Genomic DNA, 24,144 nt, shown 5'->3' with positions numbered 1-24,144 from the left:
CATAGTAACATGAATGGTGCATGAAGGTAGGTCAAGAATTTCTGGCACACCTGACTTCAGTGAAAGCATTCAGCAGATTGTCGAAGAAGAAGATACCAGTACCACTACCATGTGTAGTACCACTTTGAGACTGATTCATGGACAGTTTCTGTACCTTCATCATATTCAATATCTGTAGTCTCTTCCAGCTGCCAGTAACTGACAATGATTATTTCCATTAACTGCAAGCCACTATGTGTATTTTCAGTCTTGTTTACACATTACGTAATATTAGAAGAGATAGGATAATAAATTTTCATGAACATTTGTCATAGGTGGATTAAAATCCTTCTGTTATAGTTTTGATTAATTTTAAGAATCAGTGAAGCATAAATGCCAAAAATATACTGACTATTTTGGTTTTACTACAATTTGGCTCTTGTCTATCATATTAAACCATGAAAGTGTGATGATTGGAAAATATAGTTTAAATGTAGTTTAATGTAAATAAAAAATACATAGATAAAATACAAAAAAGATCTGGATGGAGTACAAAGACCGCCTTATAGTCAATGCACTGAATGGTTTACAGGCTCATAATAATAAGACTGAAGTAGTTGCTGACCTTACAGACAGTGTCCACCTTCAGAGTTCACTGACCCAGTATAGACATGTTTGTGGACTAGATTTACTGGCCTTAGTCTCTGCTGACCACTGCTCTTACTGTCCACCATCACCATCTCTGTCCCCATGCCTCCAACTTCATTCCAGTAATGTACACTCACTCCTTTCTCTCCATGGTCTCCCTCTTTCTCTGTCCCCTTTCCCTCCCATTCCTTTCACTTCATCTTGCACCTTATACAACATCCCTGCATACATGAGACATGTTCACCAGTGCCACATTCATATCCCATTGCCTTGCTGCCTCTACATCCCCCCCCCCTTTTCACCACCCTGCTAGCTGTCAGCTTCCCTTCTCTCCGTCTTTTCTTTTGTCATTTACCTTATCCAGCACAACCTGCCATCTTACTGTGGCCAGGATAATGTAGCTGCTGTGACTACATAGCCACGTTTATATATATGTGTGTGTGTGGGGGGGGGGGGGGGGGGGGGGGGTTGTCAAGCTTAATAATAAAATGGTATTAAGAGACTTATGAATAAGAGTGTCAGTCTTATCAACTTACAAATAATTTCCTTGTGTAAAGTGCTTTAAATTTATAATTTGTACATTGTTCATATTCTACTTTTTTTAAAAAAGTATCACACTTATAGTGTATTATTTTTTAATATTTCTATTTCTGTTTACAAACAGCAAGGTTTGCTGAACCACTACAAGCCCAGAACCAACGAAGCTGCTGTATCACGGTGTGTTATACTTGTGGGAGCTGTATCAGCATTAATCTTTCTACTTCTTTTCATCATACGGCTCTGCAGTTAGCAATCTGAAGAATTAAATATTCAGTAATCTGCAGAGTATTAATGACCAGCTCTGTAAGACCAGTGCATAGTGTGTACCTCAGGGCAGTCTGTTGCATTGTTGTTGTTACTGAATGAAAGATATTCCTATTACTCGTGGTAGACACTATATATTTGGCAAAAAGAACTGATAAGTACAAAATAAGATTCAACAAGAGTGATAAACTTGTAATATTGAAAGGTGTTACTCGGTAATTTATAGTGATGTATATACAGACAGATATTCTACCTACAATTAGATAATCACGCAATACTTAAATGTTACCAACAATATCAACTACTGTGTGGTACAAGAAAATGCTGTGGGGAAAAAGAGCACAAACTATCAAACTGAACTAACATAGTTTATGTCAGTCCTTTCATCCACCCACTGAAAAATTTTGTACACAAATTTAAATAATGGTACAAAAAATCTGGTGTCTGTTGGATAGTAATGAATGAGAAAAGATTTGATAAAGATTTTTATTTTTGATTCTGTTGCACCACATTTATTGCCATGCTTTGAAATGTTGACTTTCCACAGTGATGATTGTTGGCAATATATTACTGATGTGTATGGACTCAAAACAATTCCACCAATTTTCTTAAATTCTTTTTTTTAGTATTTAAGTGTTGTTATAAAAAAATCCATTTGTCAACTGAATTTATTGCCTTTGTTTTGTAACAGAATCTTTAATTTAATGAACTAATTTTGTTTCTATAAAAATAATCACCAAAAACCCTTCTTCGATTAATATTTTAGCAAAATATTTGTTGGGTATCACACATATTCAACATTGTTATTAAGATTATTACAATAAATATACTTTTTCTTTTTGTTCCATAAATCATTATTTCTGAATGGTGACAAATGGAAAACCTTAAGGGTTATGCTGTGACTCACAAACACACTTGGACAAATAAAAGTTGTACTTACTGATTTCTAGTAAATCTTTTTAGGTAATACAGAAACAGGAGCTATGAGCAATGAAGAAGTTGTCACATGTAGAAGTCACATGGTAGTCCAAGTAGACAATGATCTGCCAAAAAATTATGAACAGCATAAAACTCAAATAACAAACAATTTCACACCAATCCTTAATAATCACTGTCTAAGCTTAGGGTTGCTTTTGCTTGCATTAAAAGATAGTATGTGAAAATGGAATACTTCTAGCTGGAAAGAGTTCTTATGAATTTACTACTGTGAGGAAGTTTATAAGGTATCAGCAGTAAGTACACCAATGAAACAAATATTGGTATTTGACCTTTTACATTAATCCTTTGTAAATATTTTTTGTTAATAATTTTGTAACATAATTTTTAAACATCTGAAACATGTCAACTAAATGTGCCAAACCATACGCAAGGGTTCCAGTAGCCTTGAAGCAAGTTTTTGTGTATGTCGATTGGAACCCTTGTCTATGCCAGACATTCCTTATGTAATACAGCTTCTACTACAAAGTAAAAGGTCATGTACACAGAACAAAGTTTGGATTTATTATCCAGCTTAGAATGTGAACATTTAACAGCTTGTACATGACAGTTCTATCTCGACCATCTCTTTTGTTCTCTAATACATTCATACGGGGAACTTCTTGAATTGTTGTGAGCCCAAGCCACAGCACTTCACCATGGATGGGGCTGCATGGTGCAGTGCGCGTGCTGCAGACTCCAAGGAATTACTGGTGATGACATAAGCATCTTGAATGGAAGTTGTGACGCAACAGTTTGGGAGCATCTCACACATAAAATAACAAATATATGAACCCAAAATCATACTAATACATTAACTAATAACACCTAAAATTATCTGAGACCCTTATATTTGAAACTATTTATAGTTATTCAATTATACCTATATTCAAAGTTACAGTTTTCTACTCATCTCTCCCCAATTTATTAAACACACCTGTTTCCTTACACAATTTTGCTATAAATGACCGCATTTCCTTACTTATTGCCCAGATTTGATATTGGGAGGTCAATGTGAGTCGAATATGTCTTTAACGGGCTGAAGAAGACAGTTTCAAAAGCTCACAGAGTTTGATCAAGGTCACAAAGGCGGACCTTCTTTCCATGATATTGCAGAAATATTTGGCAGTGATGCAACCAAAGAATATTATTTTTGGGAATAATGGTACGTGAAAGTCACTATCTCAAGAATTCCTATGAGTAGGTGCACATTGGTCACTACTGAGAGGGAAGACTGTTGTATTTGTGGTATGACTGTGTTGCATCATAAAGCATCTGCAAAAGGCATTAGAGTTTCTCCTGACTCCATAATGACACCATTAAAAGTATCCAGCTCATTAATTGAGGGACAGCTTTTAGACAGATACCCTGCAGTGTCCACTCCAATCAGAATCAGTTCCACGTGCAACTTCAGGGGTGTAAAGCTTGAGAGCCATTTCTGTCTTGACGCTAATGACAGTCAATGATGCAACCAGCTTGTTGCTGACAGAGACACTAGACCTACACAAGAAGTTATGGTCTGGGAGCTATTTCCTACAATAGCAGAAACATTCTAGTTGTTATCCCAAGAACCTTGTATTCATATGTAAGACTGACGATTGATCTAATTGTGCTGCAATTAATTCCCATTACTCAGGGCAGTGTTTCTCAGTGGGGTAACAGATGTCCACATACCTGCTGCTGTCACTCAGCATGCACTGCATTTAGTCACCCAGTTGCTTTGGCCCATGAAATCATGAGATATTTCTCCCATTGAGCACTTATGGGATATTATGGGATGATAAATCCAGTATAACCAGTACCATGTGCTGATTTGATTGCCCAAGTGCAACACATGTGGAAGATCATCCCACAAAATGACACACAGCATCTGTGAGACACTCTTGACTATCCTGTAGTTAAATAACATAGCTTTGATTTTATTCTCTTGTCAATGGGTTAAAACTCAGCTTCACTGCAGTTATATTTGTTTTAGTCTGCACTCTTTTATGTGTGTCTGAAGAAACTTATAGTATTCTTAAATTTCAAATATCATAGGTGACACTATTTTCTTCTTTTACTTTCAGTGTATTAACCAAAACCAAAATAAACTTTACATCAATCTTGATAGACAGCACTGAACAAAGACTGATCTAGGACTACTTCATGTGGTCATGTGGTATCTGCCACATCATCTGAAATGATGTTAGGGTAATCAAAAAATAGCTTTACTTTATTGGAAAGTTAATTTTTACAAAATTCCAATTAAAATTTTCAAGATTTGGAAAAGTTACATGACACAAATTATAGTGAGATTTAAGTCATCTCTTACTATTGTAATATTTCTGAAGATTTTATGAGCTTGTGAGGAATCATACCAGTGAAATGTTTTTAGTGTAATCCAGGCTTCAAAAACACAAAATTGAAGAAACTGTGGAACTGAGGAAAAATATGAACAAAAACACATGCATCTGGCGTATACCATTAAAAATACCAATTTTCTCCAATACTTTGTATAAAATCTGTCTAAGTGAAGGAAATTAAATGTACAATACAATGTTTATGCAATGATTTGTGATAATGAATTTCATCAGTTCTTAAAAAATCGCAGATGTGGAACATCAAGTAAAAACTCATCAAAAGGTTGAAATTGGTATCTGGATACAAAGTAATCGAGCTGTTTTCTGATACGCTACAACTAAAAGTAATATATTCGAATCACATGTTTTTGAGAGATCATCCTTTGTGCTCACCCAGAAAAACAGTTATGAACATGTTGAATTAAACCAAAGCATCACAGCAGCTAGGTGGTTAAACCAGAAGCATATATGCGGACATCTGCTTAATCACATACTTTGTCACCATTGCTGTTATTGTTTAATGCTTTTCTTATGAGCTGCACTTCATATGCTCACCACCATTAAAGTTTTATTTTAGGCTTGATGTGAGAGTTTACTTTCCCAACTGATGTTACAACCTTATTAGAAGTTGGCTCAGTGAATTCCTGTACGCTGTGTAAAATGTAAATCTGAAAGAAAGCTCAGATGCTACAGTTTTGTTTCATGCCTTCTATCACTGCTGCCAATCTTTATCATTTCAGCAGGGCTTAACAACTGGCTGGTTTTCAGCGTGAGTACTCGCGTCTGCTCAGGCATGTGCTCGCGAGCAGGTACAAGGTCACCCCAAGTAGGGAGGGAGGGGAAATGCGCGCTGTAACAGAACATATTATAGGCTTCACTACACCGAAGTATGCGATACCCTCCAAATTCAACCAGTTTAACGAGTATTTATGATTATAGAAAAGTTATTGTGTATGTTAACAATGATTGCATAACATGTCTGCATAAACAGTCAACCCATTAAATTATACTGAGTAACTGACCCACACAAAAGTTTATATCACTTGATCACTGATACAGCAAATGTCATCATGTAAAAACACTAAGTTCATCTTAAATAATTAATATGAAGTACGAAAAATAGTGGCCAACTTAGGTATTTTGGATCTCCTTAAATAAAAATCACCCAGTGAAACCTATTTGTTCACTAGGAGCGTTTTCACTCAGTATTCACGAAATCAATCCTATTTTAGACGAAAACCAATGTAATTCTTAATAATTCATGTTATTTACTTATTTATGCAAATTAGAGAAGTCAATTGACAAACTTCTAAAAAACGGCCTTTTTGTAACAAAGAATTATTCTGTCAAGTCAACAAATCTGTCTGTCATTTTAATAACATGTTAAATTATGTCACTCGATGCAAATTAATTACTTTTCTGCACAAATTATGATAACAGATGTACATGTCACTTATAAACTATATCTCTTTTTAGTAGTTCTTTGACAATGTTATAAATACAAGCAGCAAGAACGGTTGGGAGGCAGTCGGAATGTCACTTTGGTAAAGTGTGTTTGTGTGTTATTGTTTGAGGTGGATAAACAACGCAAAGAACATGTAACGGAAGTACTACTTTGTGTTGAGTCATGGTCTTTGGTGGACAGTGGAATTAAGATGGCCACCAGAATAATAAATATTTGAAGTTTACATATTTGTTGGTTTCGCTCGTTCTTTATCATCAAAAGCACATAAAAAACACGGGACCTCATGTTTTTAACCCTAGACAACCAGATGTTGAGCCAGAATCAGCATCGAGAGACAGCAGCGATCCAGCAACTAGCAGCAATTACTACAACACAATGCATTTTAATGGCGCCAACCTAATATCAAGTGCTAACAAGCTCCGTAAATGGGAGTGAAATAGTGCGATTATAGCAATTAGCAATATCTACGACCAAGCGACCATTACAAAAGTGGGGGCTCGTCCGGGATCTTTAAGTGCATCAATGATAATAGTGCAGCGATAAATTTCGTAAGTGCTTAGCATTCCAAAAAAGTATATTTGTGCAGTGTGGCAGCAGTGAAAATATGTCAAACGGAAAAAACGTGTGTATGTGCGACTACGAAAAACAATCATCACAGCTCTCGGAAGATTAACGTCTGGATTATGTCAATGGAATTCATCAATCAAGACTTCAGCTTCGATAAAACCGAATATAAGTGAAGAAAGCCAGCAAGAACACCGATCACGACATCATAGCATAGCTACAGAAAGCAAGGTATTTTGTTGTTGTCGTTTAAAATAATTAATAGTTAACATGTCTCTACCTGAGAGTGATGAGATCATAGGAAACGTAAAAATTGAACCAGGGGATGGTGAACAATTAAACTTAACAGAGTGGCTAGCAGGGTTTGCAACTCAAATAAGCTCGCAACTTAAACAATCAAGTGAACAAGTACGTTTGGATTTTAAACAATCAAGTGAACAAGTAAGTTTGAAACTCATAGATAGACTGGATAAGTTAAGTTTGGATTTTGATCTATTAAGTACTCATCTCATTGAGAAGTGTGAGGAAATTAAAACTACCCTCAGTAAGGACACTAGAGAACAGTTGATACACTTCAAAAAAGAATTTCAAGTTAAAGTTGAAAGTTTAAATGAAAACATACAAGATAACACAGGCAGCATTGCTGTCATCTACAACAGAGTAGATACTGAAGTTGAAAGATTAGATCAGAAAATAGACAAAACTTCAGAAAACCTTAAACAAGAATACAACCTGTATACCACTAATGTAGATACAAAAGTAGAAAATATACACACTAAATATACACAATTGGAAGATGCATTCATGTCAAAACAAATGTTTTACAATCAAAATACAATGTATGGGCACATCCAAGTGAAATGCTTTCCTGGTGAAAATCTGCACCCTATTGACTTTATTCACCAATGTAAGGATATGTTTGTTGTAGGAATGTCAGATAACATAAAAATTAAGTTAGTAAAACGGTTTCTAGAAGGGGAGGCCCTATCCTGGGCAAATGAGAATAATGATTCTTGGAATACTTTTGAAAAGTATGAAGCTAAATATATTTGCAAATTTTGGTCACAATCCATACAAGCCAGATTAAAGTCAGAATTTCTAAATGGACCAGTGTATAGAGGGAAAGTAGGGGGAATGCAAAAATTTTGCAGAGATCAATTGAAAAAGCTTGCTCACTTGAATAACTCTTTTGATATTATGACACAAATTGATGTTTTAAAAAGAAGGTTAACAGAGAGACTGCAGTGAGAATTGGTCCATGGACCAGACGATTCAATGGAAGAGTTCCTGAAATTTGTAGATAGATTAGATAGGGCCTTGGAAAGAGAAAATAACCAAAGTATTGGCTCTGGCAACAACCAGTATGGGGGGGGTGGGGGTGGAACAGGAATGTAAATAGAGATTATTATGGGAGGAGAGACTTTGAAAATTCTGGAAATAATGCTCCAAATAGGGGAGATAGGAGATATGAAAAAGATTTCAGAAACAATACACAGGAGGGAGGATGGATGAGAGATAACAGGAATGATAGAAATAGGTATTGGGGAAGAGAACAAGATAGAAGGGAGTTAGTTGAAACTAGTGAACAAAATGACAACTACAAACGGACAGACCGAATGAACCAGCCGGGAAACGGTGGACAGTCCCACTAGATGTCTGTAGTTTTGGGGCTAGACAATATTATGACAGGACAACACATAACCGGAACTGGAAAAGGAGAGGATACAATGTAAAGAGTAAGTACCATGAAAATACTGATGTTGTTAGAATGAATAAATTAGAATTTAATAAAAGGTTTTGGGATACTATGAGTAAAAGTGATACAGTTAATGAAAACAGTGTTCAAGCACAGGTAGTTAGTGAAAGTGCAGAAGTTGAAGGTATTGCAGAGTTCCATAGTTGGGCTGAAAAAGATACTGGTGTTAATAACAAGTCAGACACACCACAAATAGAATCTATTTTGGGGGGGTTATTTGATAAGAAGGGGGATGACGAAGTGTTTAATGGAGCCAAAGACTCAATTGCTGAGATTCAGATACATAGGGGGGAAACTGAAGATGGGGTTGTTGTGGAGGAGGAGGAAGAAGTAATAGAGGGACATTTAAATAATGATCCTAAATCAAGTGATGTTGTTGATGAGAGTGTGGAGGAAGAAATAAAAGTATTTGTAGAATTGAAAAGTGATTATGTGGGAAAGGTAAGTGATGTGACAAACATGGGTAATAATGAGGTTAATTTAAGTGAAATGCAGACTAGGGAATGTGTATCTGAGGACAAGCTATTGCCGATTGGAAACTATGAAACACTAATCTATGAGAATGGTAATAATAATATTAAAGAAAATATAAAGGGATGGAATGTAAATGTGTGTTTTCAAGAAAAAGGGGAAAAGTTTTTAGAAGTTTTGTGGAACAACTATGGAAACTGTATAAACAAAGATGCCTTTTGGAAAGAATTAGCAAAGGTAAGTGCAACCTTGTATCCTACATGGTGGGCAAGAATCCGTAGTGGACTTTATAAAGAAGGGGGTGAAAACAGTAGTTTGTTAAGTGACAACACAGTGTTAAAAGGAACAGATGAAAACAAAGGTTTATGTTTAAATATCTATTCTTTGCAAACAGTGAGGGATGTGTCTAAGTGTAGGAAAGAGACATTAGACTTAGGAGCTAAAGAAATTGAAAATGATCTATTGTTTGAAAATACGGAAATAGACAAAGATGTTGAGCTAGGTTGTCCATATGTTAAAGTAAACAATGACATTTGTCCAACTGAAATAAAAGAAAGCCCACATTCTAATGCGTATAGACTTATCTTTCCCAGATCAAGAAGGTTATTTGGATTAAGAAACATCACTGAATTGAAACCATATAAACATGATTAAGCACATTTCCCTGTTTGAATACAGTTACTTACCCATTTTCCGTAAAGCATGTTATCAGCAAAGATTTTTACTGGGTGTGTCAAATAGCAACTACCACTCATCCTACAGACCCTGGAAAAGTTCCAGATCTCTGAGAGAATGTTTTTATATTTTTATTGTCACTATTGAACATTAAATTTTGAGACATCTTCTTTACTTGCAACGGGCTAGAAGGTGACAAACATTTATTACTTTCTTTTTGTATTGTTGAATATGGGACATACTTGCACCAAATAAAAGACGATGTAAAAATTGTTGAGCAAGACCCATCATTTTGTGACTATTGTGTTCTTAGGCATAAGATTTGTGTACAATTTTCTACAGCTAATCAGATGTTCACCAAGTTTGATGTTTGTGTTATGTTGTGACCAATTTAAGTGTCCAATTTTAGTATTAATATGTTCTTGTACTGTCTTGACTATGTGTCTCAATGGGAGACAAGTTTTTTAAATAATTCCTTTTTTTTCAAATGCATATTATATTCATACATGTGACTTCTCTAGTGTTTGTGTTTATATATCATGTCCATACTTATAATTATGTTCTTTGTTTTCATTTCTTTTATGTGGCTCAAAAAGAACAGACAGTTGCAATATTTTCCTATGGACATATGACCTGTCCATCTATGTAATATATTTATGTTCCTTCTATTATCTTGATTAATCTGTGACTCAATTAGAACTGACTTTGAAATAATTTACATATATTTTTTATATATCTTAAAATCGCATGTGATATATTTGTGTCTGTTTTTGATCATTTTCCATGTGGCTCACTGGGAGCAAAGATTAACTTTTTTTTACTTTCATATATTACTAAATATTTTTATTATGCTGTCATACTGAATGACATAACACAAAGTACATTTGAAACAACACAACTAAAATATTTACAGGAAAAAGTCATTTTGAAACGTTGTAACGGTCCTTGTATACATACACATTATGCATAGTAAAACAAAAAAAAATTATTAAAGTAGTACTTTTCCAAATTTTAACAATTTGACACATTTGTCCTAGTCGGCTAATATCATTAACGTTCTGTAAATGATATTATCCCAGGGGGTATTGTAACGGAACATATTAAAGGCTTTACTATACCGAAGTATGTGATACCCTCCAAATTCAACCAGTTTAACGAGTATTTATGATTATAGAAAAGTTATTGTGTATGTTAACAATGATTGCATAACATGTCTGCATAAACAGTCAACCCATTAAATTATACTGAGTAACTGACCCACACAAAAGTTTATATCACTTGATCACTGATACAGCAAATGTCATCATGTAAAAACACTAAGTTCATCTTAAATAATTAATATGAAGTACGAAAAATAGTGGCCAACTTAGGTATTTGGATCTCCTTAAATAAAAATCACCCAGTGAAACCTATTTGTTCACTAGGAGCGTTTTACTCTGTATTCATGTAATCAATCCTATTTTAGACGAAAACCAATGTAATTCTTAATAATTCATGTTATTTACTTATTTATGCAAATTAGAGAAGTCATTTGACAAACTTCTAAAAAACGGCCCTTTTGTAACAAAGAATTACTCTGTCAAGTCAACAAATCTGTCTGTCATTTTAATAACATGTTAAATTATGTCACTCGATGCAAATTAATAACTTTTCTGCACAAATTATGATAACAGATGTACATGTGACTTATAAACTATATCTCTTTTTAGTAGTTCTTTGACAATGTTATAAATACGAGCAGCAAGAAGGGTCGAGGAGGCAGTCGGAATGTCACTTTGGTAAAGTGTGTTTGTGTGTTATTGTTTGAGGTGGATAAACAATGCAAAGAACATGTAACGGAAGTACTACTTTGTGTCGAGTCATGGTCTTTGGTGGACAGTGGAATTAAGATGGCCACCAGAGTAATAAATATTTGAAGTTTACATATTTGTTGGTTTCGCTCGTTCTTTATCATCAAAAGCACATAAAAAACACGGGACCTCATGTTTTTAACCCTAGACAACCAGATGTAGAGCCAGCATCAGCATCGAGAGACAGCAGCGATCCAGCAAGTAGCAGCAATTACTACAACACAATGCATTTTAATGGTGCCAACCTAATATCAAGTGCTAACGAGCTCCGTAAATGGGAGTGAAATAGTGAGATTATAGCAATTAGCAATATCTATGACCAGGCGACCATTTCAGCGCGCACGTTTGAATAGGGCCGCAGCGTGCCTATTGAATTCGCGCCGACTGAGTAACGTTTAAAGTACTACGATCAGCTCAAACAGTCACTTCGCTGGTTAAGAATCATGTCAAGTCGCCGTTGTGTAACCCCAACCATGCTTTCGCAGTTCAACCCCCATTGTGAGGAATTGTATCTTTTTACAGAAAAAGATGGTGTTGCAAAATCTTTAGTATGTCACAAAATGCTAAATTGTTTTAGGAAATTTAATTTGCAGCGACATTATATGTCGTACCATGCGAAAGACTACGGAAGTGGAAAATGTGATGGACCAGTTCGTGCACAGGAAGTCATTAAACTGAAAAGGAAGCTATCCGAAGAAGATATGGACGACGAAGAAAAATCAACTGAGGCAGCTCTCAGAGTGAGTTACAAAATTGCTTTGCTTTTAGCAAAATCCCTGCGCCCCTTCACTGATGGCAATTTAATAAAAGAATGTTTGGTAGTTGCAGCGGAACATTTGTGTCCATCTCAAGTTGAGCAGTTTCGGATTGTGCCATTATCTAACATGAGCATTATGCGTCGCATACAGGACATGGCAGACGACGTCCAGAGCCAGCTTGCAAATATCTGTAAAGATTTTATGGCGTATTCTCTAGCTTTGGACAAAAGTGTTGATATCACTGGAACAGCGCAGCTTGCCACATTTATTAGAGGTGTTAATAGAGATCTTCAGGTGAGGGACGAGCTCCTCGATGTTGTAGCCATGCAGAACATTACAACCAGAGGTGATATTTTAAGTAGTGTTGAGTAAATTGTTGAAAATATAGGATTGTCGTGGAATTCTTTAGTTTCAGTGTCTACAGACGGTTCACCAGCGATGGCAGGGAAAAAATCAGGTTTCGTTGCCCTGTTGAAGGAGAAAATGCAAAAACTGACCGTGCCAAATGAAATAAGGGGCGTTCACTGTGTGATCCACCAGGAAAACGTACGTGCAAAGAGTTTCACTCTAAAAAATGTGATGGGTGTTGTTGTTCGTACAACCAATTATATAAGGAAGCATGGGCTACAACACAGACTATTTAAAAGCTTCCTAGAGGATGTAGAAAGCCAGTATGGTAGCCTGCCTTATTACAGCGAGGTCCGCTGGCTTAGTCGTGGCGAATTATTAAAAAGATTTTTTTGCCTATTAGATGAGATAAATATGTTCATGGAAATAAATAACATGTGTGTTCCTGAATTGAAAGAGCCTTCATGGAAATGTGATCTCGCGTTCTTAGCAGATTTAACTAGCCATCTGAATGCTTTGAACATTTTACTACAAGTTAAAGATCTGCTAATTACTCATTTCATAGATCGAATACGAGCTTTTAAAATGAAATTGACACTTTGGGTGAGTCAGCTGGAAACAGGAAATCTAGCTCATTTTCCTAAATTATCATCCATGCAAGATGTTCACAAAGACTGTGAACATTATTCACATAGTTTAGTTCCCCTTAAGGAAGAATTAGATCAACGCTTTCAAGATCTGACAGCACTAGACATTGATTCTTATCTGTTCTCCTCTCCATATTCAGCGAGTATTGAAGAGATTCATCCTGAGCTGCAGCAAGAAATTATTGATCTGCAGTGTGACAGAGAATTCAGGGACAAATTTCAGAACAAGAAAAACGTTTTGGAATTCTACAGACACTTCCCTCAGGAGAGATTTCCTCGTTTGCACAAACTGACGGATACAATAATATCAATGTCCGGTTCCACGCATGTTTGTGAACAACTGTTCTCTGCAATGAAATGTAACAAGACGCGCCTAAGAAACCCATTGTCTGATCGAAATTTAAACTGCACACTGCGCTTACAATGCACAAGAACAATTACTCCGAACATAGACGCAATTGTAAAGGGCAAAAAGTACAAGATAACTGAGAATCCCACACTTCAGTGACACCTTTCATTGTGTAACAGTTCACAAAGTAACACGAATGAAGAAGCATACAGTAAGCTAATAAAATTTTGTGGCACGTGTACATTCTCCTTTATTTGTTTCATTTGTCGCAGTAATAATTCGTGAGTGATATCCCTGCAGGTGGCCGCGGGTTTACATTGACTGGCGGCAGCTGTTGTGTGCCCCACATGACTCTCCCCACTCTCCGCTCTGGTCAGGTAGTGGGGGTAGCATGCTCCCGCTGCTCCGTGCTCGCGCCTTGCTGCTCACAGCTTGCTCCACGAGTACGTATGTTGTGAAGCCCTGATGTACAGTGTGTGGTGTGTGTGGTGCAAAGTATATACATGAGCAGTGTATGTAGTTGTTGCAACTGTATCAAGTCAAATTTGAACACAAAAGTCTTTAAAATGTGCTATCGCAAAACCCTTGTTCTATTCCATATGACATCTCTGTCATAGCACATCACCTGCATGAAAAGTATATTTTCAGCACTTCACAAAATTCTTTCATTCCTATCTGCACTCTCGTTGCTGAAGGGCCACTCACCCTCTCCACATATCCAGTAGAAGAGCTCATTTTACATCTTTTAGTGTGGCATTGTGACTGTGCTGCCTATTGGGTGACCTAACATGTCGGCAGCCAATAGAAGTTCACTAGTTGGAAACAGGCGACATTTCTTCAATTATGACTAAGCATATTCTTCGAGACTCAGTGTTTGAATTTAAAAGTTTGATGATTGATATTGTTGCTGTATACAGTATGTTGTAAATACACGCAAAAAGATGAGACTGAATTATAAGTAGTACAAGAAAATGTGGTGGCTGGGCCCCTTTGTCATGTATTGGCTTGGTCCAAAACACTTCGCATCAACTGTCTTGTTTTTCCATTACTGCTGCAACTTAGCAGTAGTTGTATCATAACTGTGTGGTAAAACCAAATGTTGCAAGTTGTGTTGGTAACACCGATTGTGGATTACACCAACATTTCCTTTCTTCATCTCCCTTCTCTACAACAGCCTAAAATATCCTCTTAATTCCACCACCCCACTGTGGTGCGAACCATCTGTCATTTGAGTCACATATAAATTTTTCAGTCACATCAAATGTCAATAAGAAGAAAATGACAAAGTCAAGTGAGACGTCGAGTAAGAGGTTAGAATCAAGGTAAATCTTCCTAGGAAGAAATGTAAAATTGGGGAATTTTTAGCATTGATCTTATGAGTTTTTTTTACAGGCACTACGGATTTATGGTGTAGAAACACAAAAATGTAAAACTGGAGAATTTAAAATCGAAGTTCCACTGTATATAACTTTTTATAATACTCTTTTTGATTAATACACAAATTTCTTCCAAATTATAATAGACAAGTTGTTGCTAAAATACATCGATATCTGTGTGTAAATCTCGTTCCAAGAATATATGACTTTAGGTATAGGAAGATATTAAGATTCAATACCAGTACTATTAACGCCATGATAATATGAGAATGTTTTAAAATTTATTGATTTGTGTAATAATATTGTATATCTAGTTGAAAGTTACATAAATATATTTTAGTAGTTTGTTTTAAATTCATACAATAGAAAACACATGGATATGCAAATTAATTAGTGCTTTCAGCATGTGAGTAAAATGCGTGATTGTGGTATCAAGTATTCAGGTTGACAAGGAATTGGTTAATTCAAACTTCTTGTCGTATTCTGCCATATTATAGCACAATGTATACACGTTTGCAGGGTTGCATTCAAAACTGAGGAGGCTACAGTGGTTATTAAGGTACCATAATTTCATGTTTCTGTTGTGCATACCTTAAGCTGTGACCTGGAAAACTAAATCAGATAGATGTGTCACAGCCTAAATTTTAGTCACCTAAGCTAATGTCTTCTTGATGTTGGGATTCCATTTGCAGCAAGTGCCTTTTGTGTTGTCTATACTTTCTGCAGTCTTTACGTTAGTCTTTGTTTGTAAATATGTAGCTTCTACAATCAGATTTCAAAAAGCGAGTTACACAATATTGTGGCAGGCCAAGTAAGACTTACTGAGTGCTGCAGTACACTTCACAGTGGCCCAGATACATGACACTGTTTTTCATCATAGTCATCAAGTCTCTGTAAACAACACACAACAAAACAATCTGGGTCCCATTGTCATTTTATTTTGTTATTTGCTTCCTTAAGATGAGGCCCCACTTTGCTGAATTGCTTTCGTCAGAATAATTTCTGAATTAATTTGAAACATTTCAAGTAACTATTTTTGCTATAGCTCAGTTCAGTTACCTAACAGCAACTATTTCCTTTTCCAGTCACACTGTTGACATGTAAACAGAGGTAATTACTACATTACAGATAAAGTTAGGAAAATAACACACAGAAATCCCTTAAGTATTCCTGTAGCTAATTTCCAAAATATGGTAGAAACATCAGCACTTAATTAGTTTCTGGGTAATTAACACTTATATGCTTAGTATTGTTTATTTAGCTATTTTTGCAGTTTTCATCATCAAGAAGGCTTATTTCAGTCAAAATTCCTATTGTGACATAAATTTCAGAACAAAACCAATTTTCTGCACTATTTAATTGATTTGAGATGTAAAATTCTAATTGCAAATTATTGAAATTACATATTTAACAATGTGAAATTTTAGTAGCCATTTTCAAAAAGCTATATAAGCACTGGCCTGAAACAATTTTAAGTCAGTCTGTTCTGAGAAAACCATGTCAGTCAAAACAGCAACAATATATTTGTGTAATAATGTGTTTAACTTAATATGAAACTGGACTGTGAATTAGAACCATTAATAACATATGTGGATTAACTTAAATATGAAGACAGTCAGTACCTCAATTACAAGTGTGCAACCCATGTCAGTCTGAACCATAATAATGTAACAGTTCAATGGTGTGTTGTCATGAATAAGAAGATGGACAGTGAAATAGGATGATTAACAATGACTGCTGATTAACTTTAGTATAAAACTGCCACATGTATTGTTCGTCTGAGTGAGACTGTTGCTGGTTGGTTAGGTTATACTGTACAGTGACTATTGTCATATAACTAGGAAGTGCAGTATGTGCAGTTCTTGAAGATGAGAATTAATTATGTAATTAAGACATCGACTGTTCATAACTAATTCAGTGAAGGGGATCTGACATTTATGGACGTAAAACTTGTGAAACCAAATGTGAGTGTGTGTGTGCCCACCACATTATTGGATGTAGATAGTGCTGTATCCACCCATATTTACAGCCAATTTTTCGCCATGATCACTTCTACCAAGGAACTAAAAGCTGATACATGACAAGGAATGTCACAGTGAGTCAGAATATTCTATCAATCATTCAATTTCTCGCTGATAGGACTCCGCTTCTCAGTCATGGAACCATCCAAGAAGTGCTTGTGTGAATTTCTTCATGGCTTGAAAAACCTCCCCCGCCCCTCCCAGATGTTTTTTTCAGGTTGCCAGAGACCAAATAATATGGTGCAGGTTCTGCAAATTGGCGTCATCCACATATGTGTGGATTCGGCCAAATTGTTGCTTCCATTTAATTACAGCTGAACATGAAATGCATTTTCTCCAAATATCAGAAGAATTTCGGTGTGAAACTTGTAGTATCACGTCGAGAGAATTTGATATTTCATTGTATGCTCTGTCTTACAACACGTGTGAAAGTGTCAGTGAGATGGAAATGTTTTTTCTTTTATTTTTGTCAAAAGCTGGTAGTTGCAAATGTTTACTTTGCATGTTTTGAAATGAATGCATACATTTTTTTTACGTCAGATCTGGACATACTAAAAAAGCTATACATTGTTTTATATGTTAAAAATTATGACGGTAATATTGACACTCAGAGATAAAGTGGCTGCGAGTGGCAGCAACAATGCTAAAAAGAGACTGTTGTACATTGTATCCCTGGCTTTGTTAGCCGACTTGGATGAAATTTCTAATTTTTTTTGTTTTTGTGTTGTCTTCCTAGCGGGGATAGAGAGAGGTATATATTGTTGTATGAAAGGGATAGTCCACCATCGCATTCAGAATTGTGACTTTAATGGTTGGTGTCTATATAGAAAATATGGCAGGATTAAAACTATTGTAATTTGAAAGGCGAATATAATCACCATCAAAGGTAACAAAACAGGAAAAGGTAATTCATTCTTTTAAAATCGCGACACTTCTTAATGGACATTATATATGTTTAAGTTTTACCAGCAAGATTTCCATCCTGTGGCTAAAATAATTTCATGAGCTTGCACCGAATCTTTAATAACACAGATCAAAATCATGATGAGCGACATTGCCACATTTTCTCAAAAGTAACACTTAATATCCCGGATATGGATTTATTCTCACTACAATGATTAAGGATCTGCTGCCATTTTCATTCCCCTCCCGTTTTTTCTTCGAGATTGTGCAGACCCATCAATACCACATCATCGATCGCCGCAGCATTGGAGTCCCAGGATCAACATCGCCGAGATTCAGAAGAAGAATTCTTCCTCCAACGAATCCCTATTGCTGGAGATACAAAAATAACAACAATTATTATTATTATTATTATTATTATTATTATTGGTGAATCTTCAAAATTTTTGTTAGGAAAAGTCCTGCAATTACATTTGACAAACGTTGATAATATTCTTGTTTCTTTTTTCATTTTTTTAATCGGCACAAACGTCCAGTACAGTACACATTCATTCAAGAGAGAATTAGTACATAACTTCAATCAACTTGGGGAAGGGATATTATGAACCATGCAAAATTTACACATTTTCCACAGAAGAATCATGCTGCCCCTCATCCTTTAGCTTTCGAGTCGGTTTCCATTTGCCATGCCATTTCTGTGATAACTTCAAGTTGAACAAATATATTTCAAGGAAGACGCAATACATGAAAGTCACAGATCAAGTAAACAGAGTAATATGTGTGTACACTTTAACAGTCAAATCATAACTGAGTCCAAGTCTAGTGGCCGCTGGCTGGCTGGCCGCTTAGGTGGCGCTGCTGCTGCATGGCTGGCAGGCAGCGCTGCATTTAGAGGACGCGCTTAACTGCGCGGCGGCACTTTGAAAGATCGGCGAGTCACAACACTTTTCCCCCCTTTGAATTTTTTGCACAGGTCTTGATGGAGGTGGCCTGTAGATTGCTAACGTCCATAGGTGTTGTTTGACTGGCTGTAAAGTCTCGAGGAAGAGGCTTCCCGTACGGACAGAAGTGTCCCCGATGATAACGGGTCGAGATGACAGGAGATGTGGGGGTCGAATCTGCTGGGGCCCCATGCACAAATCTGCCCATTGCAGCAAGTCCAGTTGTTATAACAGGAGACATGGGCGATGTGTCCGCGTCCGTAGGAGAAGGAGGCAAGTAGAGTTGCTCTGACAGATTATGGTCATCTGGTTCCTGCATGGGCATGTCTCCTGGTGGTGTCAGTTCTTGTGCTGGCACCAATATGATGATGGTGAGATGACTGCATTGTGAGTAATGAGAGATTCCAGTATCCCGAGTGTCAGGTAGAGCCGAAGGTGGTGTAGTGTCAGCCGGAAAAGGCGTTGCCGGCACACGAGGCCAAAGCTGGTCCGAATGATGCACTGCAACATCCGTGTCCATCTGGATTTCATACAGGCGTCGGCCACGGTGTCGTAAGATGCGGCCAGGACTCCATTTTGGCTGCCTGCCATATCCCCATACCCATACAAGGTCGTCGGCGGTGAACCGGCCAAGAGAAGGCACCCACAGCCGTTAGGTGGAAGGCCGCAGAAGATGAAGTAGCATGTGGGGCTGTCGGCCATGTAAGAGCTCAGCCGGGCTGTGGTCGCCCATGGGGGTGAAATGGTAAGAAGCCAGAAATTAGAGAAGCGCATCATCAGCAGCAGAAGAAGTCAGGAGTTTCCTCATCTGAGCCTTAAATGTGCAGACCAGTCGTTCAGCCTTACCATTTGACTGTGGATGGAACAGAGGGGCCGTGACATGCATGACGCCATGACGGGCACAAAAATCCGCAAAATCTGAAGCGGCAAATTGTGGACCATTATCAGTAACAAGAGTAGAGGGAAGGCCTTCCAAAGAGAAAATGCAAGCTAGAGCATTGGTGGTTGCCGTGGTGGTAGGCGACGTGCAACGGACAACGAAAGGAAAGTTAGAGTAGGCGTCAATAACGAGAAGCCAATAAGTACCTAAAAAAGGTCCCACGAAGTCAGCATGCATACGCTCCCAGGGCTTCTCAGGCGAAGGCCACGGTGACAAAGATGACTTCAGGGTGGCGGACTGTGACACACAAGGGCCGCAAGCAGCGACCATGTGTGTGATTTCAGAGTCAATGCCGGGCCAGTACACATGACAGCACGCCAGAGATTTTGTGCGAGAGACACCCCAGTGCTCTTGGTGAAGGAGGCGCAAGACCGAAGCACGCAAAGACACAGGTACCACAACACGTGGTGAAGCATTTTTGGTGGAAAGGAGGATAACACCATCCCTAGCCGTGAGGCGGTAATGCAAAGCGTAGTAGTTCTACAATGGATCAGAAGTCTTAGCAGACAGACGACCTGGCCAACCCTTCTGAATACAGCGTAAAACCCGGGAGAGGGTAGGGTCAGAACCTGCAGCAGCCGCCAGCCGGTCCCTGGTGATGGGGAACCCGTCCACAACCCGCTGCTCGGCAACATCCAGGTGGAAACACAAAATTTATCCCTATCAAATGCCAGATCAGGACCCATGGGAAGGCGAGACAGTGCATCAGCATTCGCATGTTGAGCCATCGGCCGGAAATGAATCTCATAATTGAAATCAGACAAGTAAAGAACCCAACACTGGAGGTGGTGCGCAGCCTTGTCGGGAAGTGATGTTGATGGATGAAACAAGGAAACAAGTGGTTTGTGATCCGTAACACAATGAAATTTAGATCCATAGAGAAAAACACCAAACTTATGAAGAGCATGAACAATGGCCAAAGCTTCTTTTTCAATTTGAGAATACTTTTGTTGGGCATCCGTGAGCGTTCTGGAGGCATAAGCAATGGGTTATTCAGAACCGTCAGAAAAACGGTGTGCAAGGACTGCACCGACCCCATATTGAGAGGCGTCCATGGCAAGAACAAGATGTTGGCCACGTCGATAAGCAGCCAGGCATGGGGCCTGTTATAGTATAGTCTTCAATTTCTGGAAAGCCGCATCACATGACACGGACCAGTGAAAAGGCACGTTTTTATGCAAAAGGCGATGCAACGGCTGAGCCACCAAAGTAGAAAATGGTAAAAACTTGTGATAGTATGCTATTTTCCCCAAGAAGGCCTGCAGTTCCTTAACAGATGTAGGGCGAGGAAGGGCATCGATTGCAGCAACAGTTTGCTGAAGCAGACGAATACCATCCCTTGAGAGTTGAAACCCCAAGTATGTGATAGATGCCTGAAAAAATTTTGATTTCTGAAGATTACACTTAATACCGGCAGTCTGTAAAACATGAAAAAGTGTGCAGAGATTTTGAAGATGTTCGTCAGTGGTGGAGCCAGTGACAACAATGTCGTCCTGGTAATTTATAGACCCAAGGACAGTGAGCAATAATTGTTCCACGAATCGCTGAAAGAGAGTAGGGGCGCTGGCATCCCTGAATGGCAGTCGTTGGTATTGATAGAGGCCAAAAGGCGTGTTAAGGACCAGAAACTACTGGGAAGCAGCGTCGAGAGGAAGTCGATGATAAGTTTCCGACAGGTCAAGTTTAGAAAAATACTGGCCTCCAGCAAGTTTAGTGAACAATTCTTCACATCGAGGCATAGGATAAGTGTCGATCAGGCATTGAGCATTTACAGTGGCTTTGAAATCGCCAGAGAGACTAATATCACCATTTGGCTTAGCAACAACGACAACGATAGCAGAGGACCACTCACTGGAAGTGACAGGAAGCAAGACCCCTGAAGCAGTGAGATGATTCAGCTCCTGTTTGACCTGATCACAAAGGGCCACAGAAACGGGCCGAGCCCGAAAAAACTTAGGCCGAGCAGTGAGTTTGAGCATGATATGAGCTTCAAAGTCGTTTGCGCTGCCTAACCCAGGACAAAAAAAGGGACGAAAATGTTGTTGACAAAAAATCCAATTGAGCATAAGGAATAGCATCAGAGATGATATTGACAGAGTCATCTGTGGAGAACCCAAAAACGCGAAAGGCACTGAAACCAAAAAGATTCTCCGCGTTACTATGGTCAACCACAAATATGGAACAGTGCGAACGACAGATTTGTAAGATACCTCAGCATCAAATTGTCCCAAGAGAGAAATCTTCTGTTTATTGTAAGTCCGTAATTGCCTAGTGACAGGTGACAGGATTGGAGAACTCAACTGAAGATACGTCTGAGAATTGATGATAGTGGCAGCAGAACCAGCATCCACCTGCATGCGAACATCTCGACCAAGTATTTGGACAATAAGGAATAACTTCCCTGAAAGGGAAGAAGTACAATTGACAGACAACACAGAATCAGAATCAGCGTCATGTTCATGAACATCATGTATGTGGTCGGATTTGCAAACGGATGACACATGACCATTTTTTTTGCATTTGTGACACACGGCCCAACGTTGTGGACAATCTTCTCGTGAATGTTTCGTAAAACACCGCAGACATGAAGGAAGTTGCCGTGGGTTTTGCTGCAGTTTCTTAAAGTTTTGTTTATGGTTAGGCCGAGGCTGTGCTTGGGAGCGTACTGCGGCCACGTCGGTTGGCGGGGACACGCCACACGCTTCGTCAACATCACACAGAGGTTGTATTTCCTCAATGTCGCCCCATGCCTCTATTTGCGCTCCAGCGGCGTGAGAAATTTCAAAAGACTGAGCGATATATAGGACTTCAACTACAGTCGGATTTGCCAACTGAAGGGCGCGTTGCCTAACTTCTTTGTCGGGCGCCAATCAGATAATAGCATCCCATACCATGGAATCGGCGTAGGATTCTTTGTGAACTTCAGTAACAAATTGACACTTTCTACTGAGGCTGTGTAGTTCAGCAGCCCAAGCGTGATAGGATTGATTTGGTTGTTTTTGACAACGATAAAAGGCAACACAAGAGGCTACCAGATGTGTTTGCTTTTGAAAATAGATGGACAGAAGTGAGCACATTTCAGCAAAGGACAAGGACGCAGGATCTCTCAAATGAGCCAATTGCGACAACAACCAATACATTTGAGGTGAAATCCATGAAAGGAACAGAGACTTACATGTTTGTTCGTCCGCGACATGAAATGCCAAGAAGTGCTGTCGAAGACGTTTTTCGTAATCAGACCAGTCTTTTGCTGTCTCGTCGTAAGGAGGAAAAGTAGGTAGAGACAACGACGAGAGACGCCCTGCATTTGATGCCGCGACGAAACCACGAATCGCATTTGTGAAAAGCGTTTGCTCTTCTATGAGACCTTGCAATAGTTGCTCTAAAGTAGCCCTGGAAACATGTGGGTCAACGATGGAAAAGAAAAATCCCATCCTCGTCGCCAATTGTGATAACTTCAAGTTGAACAAATATATTTCAAGGACGACGCAATACATGAAAGTCACAGATCAAGTAAACAGAGTAAGACGTGTGTACACTTAAACAGTCAAATCATAACTGAGTCCAAGTCAGCGGCCGCTGGCTGACTGGCCGCTTAGGTGGTGCTGCTGCTGCATGGCTGGCAGACAGCAGAGAACGCGCGTAACTGCGCGGCGGCACTTTCAAAGATCGGTGAGTCACAACAATTTCACTCCCACACTATGATGTACCTGTTGTCTATATCACAGCAGAACTGTGTTCGCAGAAAACCCAGAAGATTGCCATTCAGTTTAATTCATGCTGTGAACTTTGCAACTAGAGTATGTTAATGCTCTGAGACTACTGATCATGACATACAGCATCTTAATCGCAAATCATGTAGACCATTGTTTCAAAAAAGGATGATCCTGCCACTTCCTTGCATATATATATACTTGAAAATATAATGTATTTAAAGCAAAACTTACATACAAAAAGACCACTCATCACTCAGAATCACACAACACACAGCTATGATACAAGACAAAAATTAGATGTACATGGTCAAAGTGCCAACACAAAGTTATTTCAAAATGGCCTTATCCATCCTAGTGTCAAACTATACAGTGCCTTACTAGATACCATTAAACACATACAAAACATGGGTCACTTCAAATCCAAACTGAAGTCGTACTCGGTTGATCACTGCTGTTACACAGTAAATGAATACCCATAAAACTAAATTTTTCTGTGTTAACCCAATGTAGTCTCATTCAGAAGAACATTTGTATTTTATCTCTCTGTATATAGCATAACAACATTTATTTAAGTATTCATCATTAATTGATATATTAATGTGTGTTATTATGTTCAAAG

At 38.2% G+C, this 24,144-nt stretch overlaps 1 protein-coding gene across 1 annotated transcript in view; it reads left to right on the top strand.

Annotated features, from left to right (window-relative positions):
• Positions 1-2,325, top strand: part of LOC126157897 (bcl-2-related ovarian killer protein) — a 102,628-nt gene extending 100,303 nt beyond the window's left edge. Inside the window, exon 5 of the mRNA XM_049916405.1 lies at positions 1,292-2,325. Coding sequence (XP_049772362.1) covers positions 1,292-1,417 — 126 coding nt within the window. The 3' untranslated portion in view covers positions 1,418-2,325. The remainder of the gene's footprint in view (positions 1-1,291) is intronic.
• The last annotated feature ends 21,819 nt before the right edge of the window (positions 2,326-24,144 follow it).

The sequence above is a fragment of the Schistocerca cancellata genome, chromosome 2 (genome assembly GCF_023864275.1).
Source record: "Schistocerca cancellata isolate TAMUIC-IGC-003103 chromosome 2, iqSchCanc2.1, whole genome shotgun sequence".
NCBI lineage: Eukaryota > Metazoa > Arthropoda > Insecta > Orthoptera > Acrididae > Schistocerca > Schistocerca cancellata.
Note: the sequence above shows the minus strand (reverse complement) of the source record. Positions and strands in the feature narration are given on the sequence as shown.